The sequence below is a fragment of the Rhinolophus sinicus genome, chromosome X (assembly GCF_036562045.2).
Source record: "Rhinolophus sinicus isolate RSC01 chromosome X, ASM3656204v1, whole genome shotgun sequence".
Taxonomy (NCBI): domain Eukaryota; kingdom Metazoa; phylum Chordata; class Mammalia; order Chiroptera; family Rhinolophidae; genus Rhinolophus; species Rhinolophus sinicus.
This window is the reverse complement of record NC_133768.1, coordinates 80223816-80247426: the sequence shown is the minus strand read 5'-3', so window position 1 is coordinate 80247426 and position 23611 is coordinate 80223816. Positions and strand designations below refer to the sequence as shown.

Below are 23611 nucleotides of genomic sequence, written 5' to 3'. Positions count from 1 at the left end.
AAGAAGACATAACAGTCATCAATATTTATGCCCCCAATCAGGGAGCACCGAAATACACCAAGCAACTACTAACAGAACTAAAGGGAGAAATTGACCAAAACACAATTATACTAGGGGACTTAAATACATCATTGACAGCTATGGATAGATCATCCAAACAGAAAATAAATAACGAAATAGTAGCCCTAAATGACACATTAGATGAAATGGACATAATTGACATTTATAGAGCACTTCATCCTAAAACATCAGACTATACATTCTTTTCTAGTGTACATGGAACATTCTCAAGGATAGACCATATATTGGGACATAAAATCAGTCTCAACAAATTTAAGAAGATTGAAATCATACCATGCATATTCTCTGATCACAAGGCTTTGAAATTGAATATCAACTGTAAAAAGAAAGCGGGAAAAAACACAAATACATGGAGATTAAACAACATACTTTTAAAGAAGGACTGGGTCAAAGAAGAAATTAGAGGAGAGATCAAAAGATACATAGAAACAAATGACAATGAAAATACATCCTACCAAAATTTTTGGGATGCAGCGAAAGCAGTTTTAAGTAGGAAATTTATCTCATTACAGGCCTATCTCAAGAAACAAGAAAACTCCCAAATAAATAACCTCATGTTACACCTTAAAGAACTAGAAAAAGAAGAACAAGTAAAACCCAAGGTCAGCAGAAGAAAGGAAATAACAAAAATTAGAGCAGAACTAAATGAAATAGAGAACAAAAAGACAATAGAAAAAATTAATGTGACAAAGAGCTGGTTCTTTGAAAAGATTAACAAAATTGACAAACCCTTGGCTAGACTTACTAAGATAAAAAGAGAGAAGACACTGATTAACAAAATCAGAAACGAAAAAGGGGAAGTTATCACGGACACCACAGAAATACAAAGGATCATCCAAGAATACTATGAAGGACTATATGCCACCAAATTCAACAACCTAGAAGAAATGGACAAGTTCTTAGAAACATATAGCCTTCCAAGGCTGAACCATGAAGAACTGGAAAATCTAAACAGACCAATCACCAGTAACAGTGCCTCCAATAAGGGCCTAATATCCAGAATATACAAGGAACTCATGCAACTCAACAAAAAAAAAAACAAACAACCCAATTGAAAAATGGGCAGAGGACTTGGAGACATTTCTCGAAAGAGGACATACAAATGGCAAATAGACATATGAAAAAATGCTCAAGATCACTAATCATCAGAGAAATGCAAATCAAAACCACAATGAGATATCACCTCACCCCAGTCAGAATGTCGATCATCAACAAAACAAATAATAACATGTGTTGGAGAGACTGCGGAGAAAAAGGAACCCTCATACACTGTTGGTGGGAATGCAGACTGGTGCAGCGATTATGGAAGGCCGTGTGGAGGTTCCTCAAAGAATTACGAATAGAATTGCCATATGACCCAGCAATCCCTCTCCTGGGTATCTACCCAAAAAATCTGAAAACATTTAGAGATAAAGACACGTGTGCTCCAATGTTCATTGCAGCTTTGTTTACAGTGGCCAAGACATGGAAACAACCAAAATGTCCTTCGATAGATGAATGGATAAAGAAGTTGTGGTAAATATACACAATGGAATACTATTCGGCGGTAAGAAAAGATGATATAGGAATATTTGTGACAACATGGATGGATCTTGAGGGTGTAATGCTGAGCGACAAAAGTCAGACAGAAAAAGCAGAGAACCATGTGATTTCACTCATATGTGGTATATAAACCAAAAACAACAAAAGAAGACGACAAACAAATGAGAAATAGAAACTCATAGACACAGACAATAGTTTAGTGGTTACCAGAGGGTAAGGGGTGTGGGGGGTGGGGGGTGGGAGATGAGGGTAAGGGGGATCGAATATATGGTGATGGAAGGAGAACTGACTCTGGGTGATGAACACACAATGGGATTTATAGATGATGTAATACAGAATTGTACACCTGAAATCTATGTAATTTTACTAACAATTGTCACCCCAATAAATTTAATAAAATAAAAAAAAAGACATAGTGTAGCTGAATGGATAAGAAAACAAGACCCATGTATATGCAGTCTACAAGAAACCCACCTCAGACAGAAAGACACACATAGACTGAAAGTAAAGGTATGGAAAATGATATTTCATTCAAATGGAAATTAGAAAAAAAATGGGGTAGCAATACTTATATGAGACAAAATAAATTTTAAAATGAAGGCTATAATTAGAGACAAAGAAGTACATTACAAAATGATAAAGGGATCAAGCCAAGAAGAAGATATGACACTTTAACAACAATATAGGGCTTTCAGATATTTTAATTCAGCACATCAAGTCCCAAACTGTTCATAACTGGAAACTGATCTTATAGTATTAAACAACACACTCTAAAAACAAACTTGGTACTTCAGATGTGCAGCAAATTCTAGATCAAGTTGTCTAATGGCTTTCAATAGGAAAACCTATGAAGCATGAAGACAATGAGAACTATATCACATCTTCTATGTAGCTTTGCCACTGTGACACCCCACCCTTATCTCTAATAGATAATAATTCTCCATCCCATTAAATGTTTACTTTGGCATCCAGCCATTTACTACCCTGAACTGTTATTTAAAGATAGCATGTCTATATGTTATGCTATCTTTTGCTTTCCCTCAGCTCTTAAATAGCATCAATTGTTGAATTTATTAACATAAACTATTGCCTCTATTGACACAGGTAAATTTATTTTAATAATTTTATATACTAAGTACCACCCATAAAGAGAAAAGACATGCATTAAAATTTGAATACTGATTTTTAGCAATTAGTATATTTAGATTGAATTCCTTGAAGGCAGAGTATGGGTCTTATACATATTTTTATTTTCTGTACCTAGCAGATTGTATATGTCACAGTATTTTTTTTTTTTTTTAGTCTTCAACTACATTCTTTTTTATTATTAAAATAGTATACAATTCTATAATACATCATCCGTATATCACATTATGTGCTCACCACCCAGAGTCAGTTCTCCTTCCATTACCATATATTTCATCCCCTTTACCCTCATCTACCACAGTATATTTTTTAGGGAATGAACAAATAAGCGATTTATTTTTTTTTCCTACTGGTAATTTTTAAGTATTTAGGACTTTTAAATCTATAGAAGTCTGTTTATTTTCTCAAATGGTAAACATTTAAACCTATGGCCTCAAAAATAATACTGCAAAGGCATTTTAATTTAGGCAACTTGGAGGTACCAGTCATAAATCAGAAGTTAAAAATCATTAATTTATGACATTAATTTGTCTTATTGTTTCAAATGTGAGTTATTCGTCAAGTTTATCTTAGAAATGTTTAAATATATATTATTGATACCAAATTCATGACATATTAATACTTACAATCAAAAGAATAGGTGTAATGGCAAACCAGCAAGCTCTCCACCACAGCCAGAATATCCACCTTTTTGCTCCAATCATCATTTCTATATCTTCAATGAATCTGTTTCCTCCTTAAAAAAAAAAAAAAAAAAGTGTGCATTCAGCCCTTGCTCATGTTTTTCTCCTTTACTCATTGTGGCCCCAAATTTTCTATCTGAACATTTTCCTATACTGCAGCAATGACACATACAGCTTTATATTTTTTATTAGCTTCAGGTGTAATAGTTAGACATTTACACCACTCAGAAAGTGATAACCCCTCTCCCCCAATCTACTAATCCTCTGACATCATATATAGCTGTTACAATTCCATTGACTCTATATCCTATGCTGTACTCCACATCCTGTGACTGTATATATATATATATATATATATATATATATATATATATATATATATATATATATATAAAATTATAGTTGACATTCAATATTATTCAGCTTCAGTTTCAGGTATCTACACTATCTCAGTGGTCAGGTATCTACACTGTCTCCGTAATAAGACAAGTGCTTATCTGACATCCTACAAAATCTTTACAACATTATTATATACTCCCCAAACTGTCTTTCATAAACCTATGGCAATATTGTGGCTACCAATGTGTGTGCTTTCTAATCCCCTCACCTTCTCCCTCATCCCCACCCCTCTCCCATCTAGCAACCATCAGTTTTTTCTCTATATTTCTGAAACTGTTTCTGTTTAGTTTGCTCATTTATTCTGTTCTTTAGATTCCAGCTTTACATTTTATTCATATGTTTTTGCCCAGTTAGATTATACTTTACTATTATAGTACACATAATGTAAAGGAATCAAATTATTTTAATAAAATATGTAGATAAATGTATAGTCATTATTTACCATAAATCCAGATGATTCCTATTACTTCCAGGATAGCGGCAATCAAAATGCCCCATCCAGCACAGAAGTGGTCAATCAGATGAACCCAGTAAATTCCAGCCTACCAAAAAAATCAATTACTTTTAAGTATAGTTTTAATTATTTTTATGATTGATGAGACATTCCAATTGAATCTATTAATTTTATTTTACTGTATGCTCCTTGGTTTCACCTCTGCCAAAAATGCAAAAATTAATATTTTCAAATGTGAACCCAAATGTGGATTTAAATATCTAAAAAATGATGCATCTTTTATCTTGTACTGAGTCACTTGGGGGAAAAATAAGCATTTAGAATAGTTGATTATCAAAATAAAATGCAGTGTCTGTGTGTTCTGTAGTCGCAGCCAAGAAATATAGTGTATGTTTAAAGTCTGTAACTTTATTGCAATTGGGGAAATTGACCATTATTGGGCCTCCTCCCCCTCTGTCAAATATACTTATGATTGAAATTGTGCTATAATGGGGGGAAAGTCTAGGCTAAAACAGAAAAACTTCATCTAAGTCAGACTTAGATTTGTCATTAAACATCCTTTTAAACCTTGGTTTCCTCATTTAGATTACAAAGTATGTTCCAAATAATGTTTTGTCTATAAGAAAATACTAAAATATACCTGAGTTACACAGACGAGACCAAGGAGAAACAAAACCAAGCAGCAACCCAAAGTTATGGGAACCCTCATTTTCTTCATCACTTTAGGAAATAAATCTTGAATCGTTGTTGTAATCGTTTCTTCAGAAGGGAAAATAAAATGGAATGTTACAGGTCAACTCATTTGCCAATAAATTTAATCACAGAATTCAACTTCTATTAATGAAATTTATAAATATATGTTGAGAATATAGTCTGGCCCCTACTCCAGGCTTTTAAAAAACAATAGGGTCCTTTCTCTTGGCAGTCACCCTTTCTCAGTTCTGATAAAAATGAAATGCAGCTCAATTTGTCATTTTTAGTCTGTTTGATAAGGTTGTCATTGGTAACAACTATATGGTAACAGGTCCCCGAGGGCTGAAGTAGTTTGAAAGTTATAGGGACAGAAGAATTCTAGTACAACTTTTAAATAAGGTGAATATTTGAACAAATGCATGAAGACAGAAAGGCCTTCCAGGTTTAAGAAATAAATGTGTTCAATGAAACAGGATACTGGCTAAAAGTAGAAGGATGTATGAGTGTAGGATTAAGAAACATGTTTGAAATTTTTCAGGGCTTTGAAAGTCAATTAGAGGAGCCTGGAATTTATCCTATAAATAATAAGCTATTAAAGTGTTTCATGTAAGAAGTTGATAAAATAAAAGCTGTTTCATAATTTCTGGGCATGCACCCTAGGGAAAATTCTGATATGTACATAGAGCCATAGGCAAGAATAATCATTTCAGCAGTGTATGTTTTAAGAACTGGAAATAATCCAAATGCCCATCATTATGGCAACAGATTGTGAGTTAATTAGATCTATACGTCTGTACATCAACAGACATTCATAATATATATAAAAGACAACTGTCAAAATGGTAAATATGTTCACATATTTATGTGAACATTTCAAATTTTATGTTACTTATGGGTACACATAAATTGTATACAAACATGGACTGAGTAACATACATCATTCATGGTGATGGTTGCTTCTAGGAAGGAAGAAATGCGAATTATATTAGCGAGAGAGAAATAGGGGACTTCAAATTTACCTGTAACACTTTATTTTCCTAAAAAATATCTGCAACAAATAGGATAAAATATTAATACTTTTCCCTCTTGGATGGCTATACATGAGTACTTTGTATTATTAAAATTTAAGTTAAAAAGAATTTCAGAAAGATCATTATGAGAGTAAATACTAAGGGAGGAAACAAGGGTAAGAAAAGGATATTTTTAAGTGCAGGAAACATGAGTACAATATAAGAGGGATAGGTTAACACTGGGAGTATTACTTACCAATGGAAGCAAACTGAGAGTCGAGACCCAAAGTCAAAAGCATGAAGAAAAACAATATGGACCAAAATGGCCCACCTGGAAGTTGGGCTAGAGCTTCTGGATAAGCAATGAATGCCAAATCAAAACCTAAGAAAAATGTATGGTACTTTAATTTAAATTAGTTACAAAGAACATTCACATAGTTGGACATTTTCCAAATAAGATACTAGAAAAATCTGATTTTAATTTGGCAACCCAGTCCATGATATACATTCTTTAGCAACTATTTCACTTTTTAAAATTTTTAACTTGGTTTTTCTATGATGTGATAATGTGAACGTGTGACATGAATTAAGCTAGTGCAATCAATTTTGTAAATGGTACATTTCTTACATAAGAAATCTTAATTATTTCAATGACTTTGTTTAACTGATTTTATTTTTTTAAAATTGATGAAGAATAACAACTTTCTTAAAGTCCAGAAACCTAAATTAGGTAACCCTATCTTAGCCCAGAAATTCTAAAACAATTACACTACCAAAAAAGATATGTTTATGGAACTAATTTTTTAGTCTTCAACCATCTCTCCAAATGTCTACCAAGAATCAGAATTGAATCTTATTTTCGATGTGATGTATATTACCTTTCTAGATTTTAAAAAATTTAATTATGTTACGTGATACTTAGTTTTAAGTATTTTAATTTTCTCCAACCTCCCAGAGGACTGACATAGGATACAGGAGAATTTGCTTCTAGTCTAGGCTCTGTCACTTCATAATTATTTGATCTTCTGCAAGAGGTAACATTTCTGCACATCCATCCACTCCTCTGTAAATGAAGAGCTGGACACTAGATGATCTCCACGGTCCCTTCTAGTCCTAACATTCTATTTTCATTCATCTGTCTCTCAATGAAATGATATTAACCATAAATAAAAATTTAGTAAGGAATTCCTACTTAAAAGAACCTAGAATTATTTTCCTAAGACTCTTTAGCCAAGTAATTAAGCATCCTTAGCTAATATCTTTAAAATTAGGAAGTTCATTAATCAGATTACTTTCAAGCTGGACATTCAAAGTCACTTGGGTTTCTATCTAAATTATATTAATGTGTTTTAAAAATTCAGACCCAATGCTATAATTGTACATAGAGGAATAGAAGATGATAGATAGATAGATAGATAGATAGATAGATAGATAGATAGATAGATAGATAGATGATAGATACAGACTATAGACTATATAGTTTCTCATATATACATATATATATATATATATATATATATATATATATATATATCAATAAAAGATGTATATATCAGGATGCCAAAAATGAATATAAGTGGCCACTTTGGTCAACGTTGCTCAAGCAGCAGTTTGCTGTAATCAGAAGTGTCTGGACACTGATGGTAACCACTTTGAGCATCTCTTGTAATTGCAGAAGTCAAACGTGACTTTTATTCATCTTTTGTTATCAGCATATATTGAGTAGTACAATTTTAATATAGTTTTCTTTTCTTAAAATGTGTATACACCATACATTTGATTGCTTTTATACTCATCTACCACCTCCCTCCCCCCCACCCTCTGGTAACCGCTAAACGAGAACTGACTCTGGGTGGTGAGCACACAGTGTGATATAGATGATGTAGTACAGAATTGTACACCTGAAACCTATGTAACTTTACTAAACATTGTCACCCCCATAAACTTTAATTTTAAAAAAGTATACATTTTTGGATATATATATATATATATATATGTGTGTGTGTGTGTGTGTGTGTGTGTGTGTATGCATAAATGAAGACAATATATGTAAAGTGCTCAGCATGATGCCTTATACTTGTAATTATGCAGTAAGTAGTTCATATTAAGGACTAAACAAAATTCAAAAAACAGTCTTATTAAAAACAATTGATCTCAAATATAGTATTCTTTTTTCAGATCACCTAAGAATTATTCCATCATTAAAACAACGAAGCTATACAAAATGAAATGAGAAAGAAAATGCAATATTCTAAATCTTGAGCACTTTAAGTAAATGCTGTAAAATATGAGTGTCCCTCAAATGAGCTATATTGAATTAATCAAACTTAATAATATATAGCATTCCATACCTGATTTTACAACTTGAGAGACTTCTTTTCCAGATATGTGAGCCATGTGTCCCAATATAGAAAAAATAGCAAATCCAGCAAACACACTCGTGAGGCAATTTGTCAAACAAACCACAATGGCATCTGAGAAGCAATTGTTATTGAACTTATTGTAAGATGATAGAGCAACTAAGCCACCCCAAGCCACTGAAAGGGAGTAAAATATCTGAGTGGCAGCATCTTTCCAAACCTATAAGAGAAAATTTAATAATTAAAAACATACATTCTTAATTTTTATTTGCATAAAATATTTTATATATACAAATGAAAAATATTATAAATAACAATGAAATAAACACCCACGTACTCACTACTCAGCTTAAGAAATACAATGTTATCAGTTTTTGTTTGTTTGTTTGTTTTTTAAGGAAGGCAAAGCTCACAGTGGCCCATGCGAGGACTGAACCAGCAACCTTGGTGTTATCAGCACCATGCTCTAACCAACTGAGGTAACCGGCCAACCTCTGGAATCAGTTTTGTAAAGACCCTGTATGCCCCTTCCTGATCATATCAGCCTTCCAACCTCTGGCGATAACTGCTATCTGGACTTCTGTAGTTATCATTTTCTTGTTTTTCTTTATATTTTCACCACATAAATATGTAAACATAAACACAAGGCATTTAGCTTTGCATGTTTTTGAAATTATAGAAAAGTTTTCTTAATGTATGCAATCTTACACAATTTTTTCATTCAGTATTGTATGAGATTTATCCTTTATCAATTTGAAATTTCAACTTTGTAAGTCAAAAATGAAAGAATATAAGTAAATTCATATGGTTCGGTTAAATACATGTAGTTTTCAACATTTTTGTCACTATTGTATTGACCCACTGTGTATACCACACTTAAACACTTTATTCTGTTCATGGACATTGAGGTTGTTTATTATTTTGCTATTAGAAACAATGTAGCTGTGAGTATTCTTTTATGTCTCCTCATACCTAGTTGTGAAACTGTGATCTCACAGAGTATATGAATCTTTTTCTTTTTTACTAAATATTGCCAAATTATTCTTCAAAGTGGTTTGTACCACTTCACACCCCACCAGCTAGCTATGAGATTTCCCATTCCTCCACATCCTTGCTAACATTGGTCAGAATTTTGAATATGGTCTAATCTAGTGGCTTTGAAATGAAGGTTGATTAATCTAATGACTTATACAGTTTAGCATATTTTTATGTGTTTATATTCCATAGTTAGGTTTTAACTCCTCTGTGAAATTTCTGTTCATGTCTTTTGCCAAATTTGTTTGGCTTATTTGCCTTATTGGAACTCTGGGAATACTTTGTGTAATTTGCATTCTAATCCTTTGTCTATATGTTAATTTCTTCCTCCCAATTTCTGGCTTATAATTTAATCTGTTAACATTGTGTCTTTGGATGAACCAAGAATTTTGTTGTTGTTTTAATATAGCTGAAGGTGTCCAACTTTGCTTTTATGTATTGACCTTGATTTCTCTAATTTAAAAAAAAATCATTAACCTAAGGTCATAAACGTACTATGCTATATTTTCTCCTAAGGAAATTAAAGTTTAGCTTATAATGTTGTTGTTGTTTTTTATCTTTAGTACAGTATTTTATTAGAGATTTTCTCTACTTACATTTTTGTATTAACATGTCATTTCTTTTTAGAAATGATAATAATTATGTTAGCTATGACAGTGATAGTAACTGATTTATTTAAAGTACTTATTTTGGTTAACTTCGTGGTTTACAACATATGTCCATTCCTCCTCCGCCACCTTTTTTTTCTTTTTTTCTGCTTTGCTATTTGCTCATCTTTGAAATACAAAGGCCCAAAAACTAGGGTGTGTGGGAGGCAAATACACTGTCCATCACAAAGCGTTTAACAAAGCGTTCCAAGCAGGATGCCTCTTGCATTCTCTTCTAAACAAAAATGAGTTTAGCATCTAAAGCACATTGGGATATGGTTGCCATAAATGATAGATGACATTGTGTTGCTCCTGTAGCATTGTGGTATTTGAAAGGTACTATTAATTAGTTTTTCTTCAAAATATTCCTGCAGGGAAGGATGGAGCAGTAACTTTTTCTGAGTTCTACTAAGGAGTAATTTATGCAGTAATCTCATGCAAACCAAAGCCTATTAAACTAATTTGTGTTTACAAGTTATAATGTTGTTTTCAATTCAACTTTAATTGACACTGTGCATATTAAAAATCCTGGATGTCACAGAAATGGTGGCGTGAGGTCAGCCTCTTGAAATCTCTCCTGGAATTTACAACAAATTGAACAGCTATAATTCCACAAAGGCTTCCCCCCACAGCAGACAGTCAAGATAAGAGAAATCATCTAAAGGTGGGAAAATTGGACGAAAGGTGAGCAGGGAAACGGGAAGTGTGGAGACACAGGCCGCACGGGCTCAGGATGCAGACTGGAACTCAGAGCTTCGAGCTCCCTGCACTCCAGAACTACTGCAGCTGCAGGACAGGGAAGAACTCAGACTGCTAGTGCTCCCTGTATATTCTCTCAGTCCTGAATGAGAGATGAGCATATAACACAGCTGAACCCAACGCTCACAGTAGAGACCTCGGAGAAAAGACTGAGGGAAGAAGGCTGAAAACAGTGGTTTAAGCCTTCACTGCCAAGCAGAGAATGGAAGCCTCAGGCACTGAGACTAGCTGTCCCCTCCCTACCCTCCCAGACCTCACCCTACTACCTCCTGCCCTGTGCTAAAAGGGGAACAGTTGCAGTGTCAGATCAAAAGAACAGAATATGTGCAGTTCTAAGGACGGCGGCCCACAGCCATGGATTCATTCCAACTAGTTTGAGCGAAGGGGAGGGAGCCTTGGATACAGGACTGGCTGTGTTATTTTGCTATTAGAAACAATGTAGTTGTGAGTAGTCTTTTGCTGCCATTGCTCAGAACCAACTCTCACAACCCACTTCACTCCTGCCCCAAACTATCAGGGTAGATCCCTGCACAGTTAAACAGAACCACTGAAAGACACAGGCTCTGAATCTGCTGCAAGGAGGGCTTTGGAATTTCAGAAGCTCTGCAAATCCCTAAGCTGAGGTGGTGTACTGAGATCCATGTGACCTGCTCACAGAGGAATAGCCCACCTTCCAGAGAATTTCCCCATTGTGTGAGAAGCTGGAACAGTGAAGAGAAAATATAACACTACAGCACAAGAGAGAATAAAATGCTGCAGTCGGAAAGAAAATAAAAATTCTACCGACACACACAGGAAAGCAAAACAAAAGACCTCTTCCTATCAACCTGTTGCAGAACGCAATCCTGTAGGTGACTCAGAAGAGAAATAATTATTCATTAATTGCCATGAATAACCAAAGTAACAAGGCAGATCAGAAAGAAAATGAAAAGTCTCCAGAAAATGAACTTAAGACATGGAAATATGTTAACTTAAATTATAGAGAACTCAAGAGTGCAGTTCTGAAAAAACTCAATGAGATGCAAAACACAGACAGGCAGATTAATGAACTCAGAAACACAATCAGAGAACAAAAAGAACATTTTACCAAAGACATGGAAATGTTAAAAAAAAAAAAAAGAATCAAATAGAATTTCTGGAGATTAAGAACTCAGTAAAAGAAATGAGAATGAAATACCCAGCTTAGGTAATAGAGTTGACCAGATGGAGGAAAGAATCACTAATGTTGAAGGTAGAACTCTGGAAATGACACAGATGGAAGAAGAGAGAGACTTGAGACTTAAAAGAAATGAAAGAACTCTACAAGAACTTTCTGACTCCATCAGAAAGAGCAATATAAGAATAATGGGTGATGAACACACATGGGATTTATAGATGATGTAATACAGAATTGTACACCTGAAATCTATGTAATTTTACTAACAATTGTCACCCCAATAAATTTAATAATAAAAAAAAAAAGAATAATGGGCATTCCAGAAGGAGAAGAAAGGGAGAAGGGAACAGAGACTATATTCAAACAAATACTTGACGACAACTTCCCAAACTTGTAGAGAGAACTGAATCCTCAAAACCAAGAAGCAAATAGAACACCTAATTACCTAATCCCAACAGGCCTTCTCCAGGGTACATTGTACTAAAGCTATCAAAAATTTTGACAAAGAAAGAATCCTCAAGGCAGCCAAGGAAAAGAAGACAGTAACATATAAAGGAAAGCCCATTAGGTTATCATCAGATTTTTCAGCAGGAATTCTAGAAACCAGAAGGGAGGGGAATCAATTATTCAAATTATTGAAAGAGAGAAACTATGAGCCAAGAATAACACATCCAGCAAAGATACCATTTAGATATGAAGGATGAATAAGGACGTTTCCATACACAAAAGTTGAGGGAATTTTCTAACACAGGACCTGCACTACAAGAAATACTGAAGGAGGTTACTCAATCCGAAGCAAAAAAGCAAAAGAATATGAAACCATGTCTGTCTGTATTATGAACAGACAGACAGAAGCAATAAATGGCAACCTCTACATGAAATAGAACACTGTACATTTAAACATAACACAGGAAGAAAAACAAAACATTTAGAAAAAAAGACAGGAGAAAGACAACTTGCTACTGCAGTGCAGATCAACTCACAGCATAAATAGGGATAACGTGTGACAACAAAAACATAAAAAGAGAGAGAGTAAGGTCTGATTATGCAAAGGGGAATGGAGAAGTGAAGCATGATGAAGAAAATTGAATACTCTAAATATGAATCTGTCTTTTTCATAAACTTAATGGCAAACACACACAAAATAAATCCACAGCTGAAATATATAACATTACGAAAAAGAAGAAACACAAGGAAAAATCAAAGAATACCACCACCCTGAAATAATAGACAGCAACATAAAGGCAAAGAAACAATGGAGACACTGTCCTATCAGAAAACTGGGGATATAATGATAGGAAATACTCATATATCAATTATAACCCTAAATATAAATGGACTGAACTCACCAATAAAAAGGAACAGAGTACCAGATTGGATAAAAAAAAAAACTAAGCATAATCATATAGTGCCTCCAAGAGACACATCTATAGGTAAAAGTTTAGACTCAAAGAGAAAGGGTGGAAAATGACACTACTAGCATATGGTATTCAGAGAAAATCAGGAGTAGCTATACTAATATCAGATGAAACAGACTTCAAGACAGAAAAAGGTAACGAGAGACAAAGATGGACATTTCATAATGATAAAGGGGACTACACAACAAGAACACATAACCGTAATCAATATTTATGCCCTCAATCAGGGAGCAAGGAAGTATACCAAGCAAGTACTAAGAGAAATAAACGGAGAAATTGACCAAAATGCAATTATAGCAGGGGACCTAAACACATCATTGACAGCTATGGATAGATCATCCAAACTGAAAATATAAAAATAAACATCAGCCCTAAATGACACATTGGATAAAAGGGACATAATTGATACTAATAAAGCACTTCAGCTTAGAACATCAGATTATACATACTTTTCTAGGGTACATGGAACATTCTCAAGTATAGATCATATATTGGGACATAAAACTACCTTCAGCAAATTTAAGAAGATTGAAATCATACCAAGAATGTTCTCTGATCACAAGGCTTTGAGATTGGATATCAACTGCAAAAAAAAGGCAGGAAAACCCATAAATATGTGGATATTAAACAACATAATTTTAAAGAACAACTGGGTCAAAGAAGAAATAAGAGGAGAGATCAGAAAATACATAGAAACAAGTGACAATAAAAATACATCCAACCAAAATTTTGGGGATGCAGAAAACGCAGTTTTATGAGTGAAATTTACATCATTAGAGGCCTTTCTCAAAAAACAAGAAAAATCCCAGATAAATAACTTCATGTTACACCTTTTCGAACTAGAAAAAGAAGTTCAATTGAAACCCAAAGTAAGCAGAAGGAAGGAAATAATAAAAATCACAGCAGAACTAAATGAAATAGAGAACAAAAAGACAATAGGAAAAATTGATGAGACAAACAGCAGGTTTTTTGAAAAGATTAATAAAATTGACAAACCCTTGACTAGACTCATTAAGAGAAAAAGAGAAAGGACACAAATAAACAAAATCAGAAATAAAAACGGGGAAGTTATCATGGATGCCAAAGAAATACAAAGGATCATCCAAGAATATTATGAAAGATTTTATGCCATATGCCATCAAATTCAAAAGCCTAGAAGAAATGGACAAGTTCTTAGAAACATACACCATACCTAGGTTGATTCACAAAGAATTGGAAAACAAATAGACCGATCACCAGTAAGGAAATTGAATCAGTCATCTGAAACCTTCCCAAAAGCAAAACTCCAGGTCTGGATGGCCTCCCTAGTGAATTCTACCAAACATTCGAAGACAATCTAATACCTGCCCTACTCAAACTCTTCCCAAAAATTGAAGAAGAGACAATATTCCTAACTCATTTTATAAAGCCAGCATTACCCTGATACCAAAACCTGGTAAGCATAATACAAAAAAATAAAATTACAGACCAATATCTTTGATGAATATAGATGCAAAGTTCATAAACAAAATTCTAGCAAATCAAATGAAACAATGCATTAAAAAGTATTACGTCATGATCAAGTGGGGTTCATCCCAGAGGCACAAGGATGGTTCAACATAAGCAAAACATCAATGTGATACACCACATAAACAAAATGAAGGGTTAAAAATCATATATATATATATACATATATACAGAAAAAGCAGTTGACAAGATAAACCATACATTTATGATTAAAACACTTAATAAAATAGTCATAGAAGGAAAATATCTTAACATAATAATGGCCATATATGACAAATATTCAGCTACTATCATAATTAAAGGTCAAAAACTGAAGCGTAATGCTCTATGTTCATGAACACGACAGGGCTGTCCCCTATCACTTCTGCTTTTCAACATATCATTGGAAGTCCTAGCCAGAGCAATAAGGCAAGATAAAGAAATAAGAGGCATCCAAATTGGGAATGAAGAGGTTAAATTGTAATTTTTTGAAGATGACATGATATTATATATGGAAAACCCTTACTGACAATTGTCAACCCAATAAATTTTAATTAAAAAAAACCGCTAAAGACTCCACCAAAAAGCTATTAGAAACAATAAACGGATACAGTAAAGTTGCCAGCTACAAAATCAACATACGAAAGTTTATTGCATTCCTATATATTAATAATGAAATCTCAGGAAAAGAAATTAAAAAATACAATTCCTTTTCAATTGCAACAAAAAGACAAAACACCTAGGAATAAAGTAAACCAAGGATGTGAAAGATTTATACACTGAAAAGTATAAGACATCTTTAAAACAAATTGAAGAAGACACAAAAAAATTGAAAGACATTCCATGTTCATGCATGGGAAGAATCAACATAGTTAAAATGGCCATATTACCTAAAACAATATACAGATTTAATGCAATCCCTGTCGAAATCCCAGTGTTATTTTGTAAAGAAATAGAAGAAAAAATCATCAGATTTGTATGAAACAAAAAAAGACCCTGAATATCCAAATCAATCCTAGCAATAAGCAACAATGCTGGAGGTATCTCACTCCCTGACTTTAGCTTATACTACAGAGCAACAATAATCAAAGCAGTATGATATTGGCAAAAAAACAAACAAAACAAAAAAGAAAAACAGACACACAGACCAATGGAATAGAATTCAGAATCCAGAAATAAACCCCCAGAAACATAGACAGATCATTTTTGACAAAGAAGCCAAAAACATACAATGGAGAAAAGACAGCCTCCTCAATAAATGGTGCTGGGAGAATTGGAAAGCCATGTGCAAATGAATGAAACTAGACTGCTATCTGTAACCATGTACAAAAATTAATTCAAAATGGATCAAAAATCTAAACATAAGACTTGAACAATAAACTGCATAGCAGAAAAAATTGGTCCTAAACATGTATCTTGGGTTCAAAGAGCACTTTATAAGTTTGAGTCAAAAGGCAAGGGAAGTAAAAGCTAAAATAAATGAATCAGACTATATCAAACTAAAAAGCTTCTCCAGAGCAAAAGAAACCATCAACAAAATAAAGAGGGAAACAACGGAATGGAAGAAGATTTTTGAAAACAACACCTCCAATAAGTGGCTAATATCCAAAATACATAAGGACCTTATACAACTCAAAAAGCAAAAAACAAACAATCCAATTAAAAAATGGGGAGAGGACTTGAAGAGACATTTCTCCAAAGAGGACATACAATAGCCAATAGACATGAAAATATTATCAACATCACTAATCATCAGAAAAACGCAAATAAAAACCACAATTAGATATCACCTCACCCCAGTTAGAATGGCCATCATCAACAAGACAAACAGTAACAAGTGTTGGAGAGGCTGTGGAGAAAAAGGAACCCTCATACAGTGTTGGTGGGAATTCAGATTACGGTACCTGCTTTGCAAGGCAGTGTAGAAGGTCCTCAAAAAAATAAGAATAGGACTTCTGGAAAAATGGCGAAGTGAGGTGAGCCTCTGTAAAGCTCCCCTGGAATTTACAAAGAATCTAACAACAAAAACTCCACAAAGGACTCCCTGCACAGCAGACAGGCAAGACGAAGAGGCCCACTACCGACTGAAATCACCTACAGGTGAGAGATTCGCGCGAGTGGAGGCAAAAGGGAAGGGAGAAGTGTGCGGAGACGGAGCCGCGCAGGCGCAGGACGCAGACCTAGCACAGTGCTCCAAGCACGCTGCTTCCCGGAACTACCACAGCTGCGGGAGAGGGAAGAACTCGGACTGCTAGGGCTCCGCCAGGGCTCCACAGGGCTGAGGGGACAGCATATAACACGGCTGAACCCAACGCTCACGGCAGAGACCTCGGAGAAAAGACTGAGGGAAAAAGGCTGAAAACGGTGGTTTAAGCCCTCACTGCTGAGCAGAGAGCGGACCCTTAGGCACTGAGACTAGCCGCCCCCTCCGTACCCTCCCAGAGCTCGCCCCGCCCCCACCTGCCCGGTGCTGGAGGCGAAACAGTAGCAATGTCGGATCAAAACAACAGAAAATTTGCTGTTTTGAGAACTGTGGGCCGCAGACACAAATTCACAGCCCAACTAGTTCCGGCAAAGGGGAGGGAGCTGTGGAAGCAGGACCGGCTGTGGTGGTGGTCTCCGCCATTGCTCTGGGCCACCTCTCACAACTCACCCGACCCCACCTATCTGGGCGGATCCCTGCAGGAGTAAACAGAACTGCTGAAACATACGGGCTCTGAATCAGGAGCTGGAAGAGCTTTGGAACATCAAAAGCTCTCCACATACCCACCGGGACACTGCCCTGTGACCTAGACGAACTATTAACAGAGGAGAAGCCCGTCTCCCAGGGAATCCCCCATTGTGTGAGAAGTTGGAATAGTGCAGAGAAAACATAGCACTACCATGTGGGAGAAGAAAAATAAGTTGCAGTTGGAGAAATAATAAAACATTCTACCAACAAGTACTGGAAAACAAAAGAAAGACCGCTTTCCTATCAACCTGTTGCAGAAGTCACTCCTGTAGATGTCTAGGAAGAGAAATAGTAAACCAGTAATCGCCATGAATAACCAAGGCAACAAGATAGCTCAGAAAGAAAGTGAAAATCTCCAGAGAAGGCACTTAAAGATACAGAAATATGTGACTTAAATGACAGAGAATTCAAGATTGCAGTTCTGGAAAAACTCAACGAGATACAAGAAAACACAGATAGGCAGTTAAATGAACTCAGAAACTCAATCAAAGAACAGCATGAGCATTTTACGAAAGAGATTGAAATTTTAAAAAAGAACCAAATAGAATTTCTGGAGATTAAGAACTCAATAGAAGAAATTAAGAATGAAATAACCAGCTTAGGTAGTAGAGTTGACCAGATGGAGGAAAGAATCAGTGACATCGAAGATAGAAACCTGGAAATGACACAGATAGAAGAAGAAAGAGACTTGAGACTTAAAAGAAATGAAAGAACTCTACAAGAACTTTCTGACTCCATCAGAAAGAGCAATATAAGAATAATGGGCATACCAGAAGGAGAAGAGAGAAGGGAACAGAGAATATATTCAAACAAATTGTCGATGAGAACTTCCCAAATTTGTGGACAGAACTGGACCCTCGAATCCAAGAAGCAAATAGAACACCTAGTTACCTCAATCCCAACAGGCCTTCTCCAAGGCACATTGTATTGAAGCTGTCTAAAATCAACGACAAAGAAAGAATCCTCAAGGCAGCCAGGGAAAAGAAGACGGTAACTTACAAAGGAAAGCCCATTAGATTATCATCAGATTTTTCAGCAGAAACTCTACAAGCCAGGAGGGAGTGGAACCAAATATTCAAACTATTGAAAGAGAGAAATCATGAGCCAAGAATAATATATCCAGCAAAGATATCCTTTAGATATGAAGGAGGAATAAAGACCTTTCCAGACATACAGAAGCTGAGGGAATTTTCTAATAAACGACCTGCACTACAAGAAATACTAAAGGAGGCTATTCGACAACCATCAACAGGGACAATTTGTGGAAACCAAATTCAAAAAGGGGGAGAGTAAAGGCCTGAACTGGAATATGGGAATGGAGAAAGTAAGTGTGCTGAAGATAATGGAATACTCTAAATATCAAACTTACTTTTACATAAACTTAAGGGTAACCACTCAAAAATAAATCCAGAACTGAAATATATACTGAAATAAAAGAAGAAACAGAGGGAAACATCATAGAATACCACCACACAGAAATAATAGACAACAACAAGAAGGCAAAGAAACAATGGAGACACAGCCTTACCTGAAAACTAAAGACCGAATGACAGGAAATCCTCACATAGCAATAATCACCCTACATGTAAATGGACTGAACTCACCAATAAAAAGGCACAGAGTAGCAGATTGGATCAAAAAGCTAAACCCAACCACATGCTGTCTCCAAGAGACACAGCTCAGCTACAAGGAAAAGCATAGACTCAAAATGAAAGGGTGGAAATTGACTCTCCAAGGAAATGGTACCTAGAGAAAATCAGGTGTAGCCATACTGATATCAGATGAAACAGACTTCAGGGTGAAAAAAGTAACGAGAGACAAAGATGGACATTTCATAATGGTAAAGGAGACTGTACAACAAGAAGACATAACAGTCATCAATATTTATGCCCCCAATCAGGGAGCACCGAAATACACCAAGCAACTACTAACAGAACTAAAGGGAGAAATTGACCAAAACACAATTATACTAGGGGACTTAAATACATCATTGACAGCTATGGATAGATCATCCAAACAGAAAATAAATAACGAAATAGTAGCCCTAAATGACACATTAGATGAAATGGACATAATTGACATTTATAGAGCACTTCATCCTAAAACATCAGACTATACATTCTTTTCTAGTGTACATGGAACATTCTCAAGGATAGACCATATATTGGGACATAAAATCAGTCTCAACAAATTTAAGAAGATTGAAATCATACCATGCATATTCTCTGATCACAAGGCTTGAAGATTGGATATCAACTGTAAAAAGAAAGCGGGAGAAAACACAAATACATGGAGATTAAACAACATACTTTTAAAGAAGGACTGGGTCAAAGAAGAAATTAGAGGAGAGATCAAAAGATACATAGAAACAAATGACAATGAAAATACATCCTACCAAAATTTTTGGGATGCAGCGAAAGCAGTTTTAAGAGGAAATTTATCTCATTACAGGCCTATCTCAAGAAACAAGAAAACTCCCAAATAAATAACCTCATGTTACACCTTAAAGAACTAGAAAAAGAAGAACAAGTAAAACCCAAGGTCAGCAGAAGAAAGGAAATAACAAAAATTAGAGCAGAACTAAATGAAATAGAGAACAAAAAGACAATAGAAAAAATTAATATGACAAAGAGCTGGTTCTTTGAAAAGATTAACAAAATTGACAAACCCTTGGCTGGACTTACTAAGATAAAAAGAGAAGACACTGATTAACAAAATCAGAAACGTAAAAGGGGAAGGTATCACGGACACCACAGAAATACAAAGGATCATCCAAGAATACTATGAAGGACTATATGCCACCAAATTCAACAACCTAGAAGAAATGGACAAGTTCTTAGAAACATATAGCCTTCCAAGGCTGAACCATGAAGAACTGGAAAATCTAAACAGACCGATCACCAGTAACGAAATTGAATCAGTCATCCAAAACCTTCCCAAAAGCAAAAGTCCGGGACCAGATGGCTTCACTAGTGAATTCTACCAAACCTTCAAAGAGGATCTAATACCAATTCTGCACAAACTCTTCCAAAAACTTGAAGAAGAGACAGTACTCCCTAACTCATTTTATGAGGCCAACATTACCCTGATACCAAAACCTGGTAAGGACAGCAAAAAAAGAAAACTACAGACCAATATCTCTGATGAATACCGATGCAAAAATCCTAAATAAAATTCTAGCAAATCGAATACAACAATGCATTAAAAAGATTATTCATCACGACCAAGTGGGGTTCATCCCGGGGCACAAGGATGGTTCAACATACAAATCCATCAATGTGATACATCACATAAACAAAATAAAGGACAAAAATCATATGATTATATCAATTGATGCAGAAAAGCATTTGACAAGATACAACATCCATTTATGATTAAAACACTTAATAAAATGGGTATAGAAGGAAAATACCTTAACATAATAAAGGCCATATATGACAAGCCCTCTGCTAATCTCATAATTAATGGTGAAAAACTGAAGCCCTTTGCTCTACGTTCAGGAACACGACAGGGCTGTCCCCTATCACCTCTACTTTTCAACATAGTGTTGGAAGTCCTTGTGAGTGCAATCAGGCAAGAGAAAGAAATAAAAGGCATCCAAAATGGGAATGAAGAATTTAAATTGTCACTCTTTGCAGACGACATGATGAAAACCCTATAGACTCCACCAAAAAGCTATTATAGTCAATCAACGAATACAGTAAAGTTGCCGTTACAAAAGCAACGTACAAAAGTCCATTGCCTTCCTATATACTAAGAATGAAATCTCCGAAAAAGAAATATAAAAAACAATTCCTTTTGCAATTGCAGCAAAAAGAATAAAATACCTAGGAATAAACTTAACCAAGGATGTGAAGGACCTATATGCTGAAAACTACAAGACATTTTTGAAAGAAATTGAAGAAGACACAAAGAAATGGAAAGACATTCCGTGCTCATGGATTGGAAGAATCAACATAGTTAAAATGGCCATATTACCCAAAGCAATATACAGATTCAATGCAATCCCCATCAAAATCCCAATGGCATATTTTAAAGAAATAGAACAAAAATCATCAGATTTGTTTGGAACCACAAAAGACCCCGAATAGCCAAAGCAATCTTAAGAAAGAAGAACAATAATGGAGGTATCACACTTCCTGACTTTGGCTTGTACTACAGGGCTACAATAATCAAAACAGCATGGTATTGGCAGAAAAACAGACACATAGACCAATGGAATAGAATTGAGAACCCAGAAATAAAACCACATAAATATGGACAGATAATTTTGACAAAGAAGCTAAAACATACAATGGAGCAAAGACAGCCTCTTCAATAAATGGTGCTGGGAGAATTGGATAGCCACGTGCAAAAGAATGAAACTGGACTGCTATTTGTCACCATGTACCAAAGTTAATTCAAAATGGATCAAAGACTTAAGCATAAGACCTGACACAATAAACTGCATAGAAGAAAACATAGGTACTAAACTTATGGACCTTGGGTTCAAAGAGCATTTTATGAACTTGACTCCAAAGGCAATGGAAGTAAAAGCTAAAATAAACGAATGGAACTATATGAAACTTAAAAGCTTCTGCACAGCAAAAGAAACCATTGACAAAATAAGGAGGCCACCAACTGAATGGGAGAAGATTTTTGCAAACAGTGCCTCCGATAAGGGGCTAGTATCCAGAATATACAAGGAACTCATGCAACTCAACAACAAAAAAACAAACAACCCAATTGAAAAATGGGCAGAGGACTTGAAGAGACATTTCTCCAAAGAGGACATACAAATGGCAAATAGACATATGAAAAAATGCTCAACATCACTAATCATCAGAGAAATGCAAATCAAAACCACAATGAGATATCACCTCACCCCAGTCAGAATGGCTATCATCAACAAGACAAATAGTAACAAATGTTGGAGAGGCTGTGGAGAAAAAGGAACCCTCATACACTGTTGGTGGGAATGCAGACTGGTGCAGCCGTTATGGAAGGCAGTGTGGAGGTTCCTCAAAAAATGAAAAATAGAATTGCCATATGACCCAGCAATCCCTCTCCTGGGTATCTACCCAAAAATCTGAAAACATTTAGAGATAAAGACACGTGTGCTCCAATGTTCATTGCAGCTTTGTTTACGTGGCCAAGACATGGAAACAACCAAAATGTCCTTCGATAGATGAATGGATAAAGAAGTTGTGGTATATATACACAATGGAATACTATTTGGTAAGAAAAGATGATATAGGAACATTTGTGACAACATGGATGGATCTTGAGAGTGTAATGCTGAGCGAAATAAGTCAGACAGAAAAAGCAGAGAACCATGTGATTTCACTGATATGTGGTATATAAACCAAAAACAACAAAAGAACAAGACAAACAAATGAGAAACAGAAACTCATAGACACAGACAATAGTTTAGTGGTTACCAGAGTGTAAGGGAGGAGGGGGGTGGTAGATGAGTGTAGAGGGGATCAAATATATGGTGATGGAAGGAGAACTGACTCTGGGTGGTGAACACACAATGGGATTTATAGATGATGTAATACAGAATTTTACACCTGAAATCTATGTAACCTTACTAACAATTGTCACCCCAATACACTTAAATTAAAAAAAAAGTATAGATCAGGGACTCTTTAATAACTATGCATGGTGTCAGATGAGTACTAGATTTATCAGGGTGATCACACTGCAAGTTCTATAAATGTCTAATCACTATCTTGTGTAGCTGAATCTAATATAATATTCTATGCCAAGTGTAATTGAAAAATAAAAAAAAATATTTAAACAAAGAACTTCCAATTTATTTTTTTTGAAATGAAATACCAATTGTCTAAGCATAATTGATAGGATTAATTATATCAATTGGATATCAATTCTATCAGTTGGATAGTCCATCCTTTCCCCATTGACCTGCATTGTGACCTTGCCACATATCAAGTTTCATATGTTGATGCATATTTTTGATATTACTATTCTGTTCCACTGGTCTATATGTCTATATATTTTTGAAATTAC

The 23611-nt window shown here is 35.1% G+C and overlaps 1 protein-coding gene across 1 annotated transcript in view; it reads right to left on the bottom strand.

Moving 5' to 3' along the window:
• The window catches only part of SLC6A14 (solute carrier family 6 member 14), a 66412-nt gene that overhangs the window by 15441 nt on the left and 27360 nt on the right, over positions 1 to 23611 (bottom strand). The window contains exons 8-12 of the mRNA XM_019715767.2: positions 8360 to 8588; positions 6265 to 6390; positions 4946 to 5064; positions 4294 to 4393; positions 3396 to 3505 (exon numbers count right to left, since the gene is read on the bottom strand). Coding sequence (XP_019571326.2) covers positions 3396 to 3505; positions 4294 to 4393; positions 4946 to 5064; positions 6265 to 6390; positions 8360 to 8588 — 684 coding nt within the window. The remainder of the gene's footprint in view (positions 1 to 3395; positions 3506 to 4293; positions 4394 to 4945; positions 5065 to 6264; positions 6391 to 8359; positions 8589 to 23611) is intronic.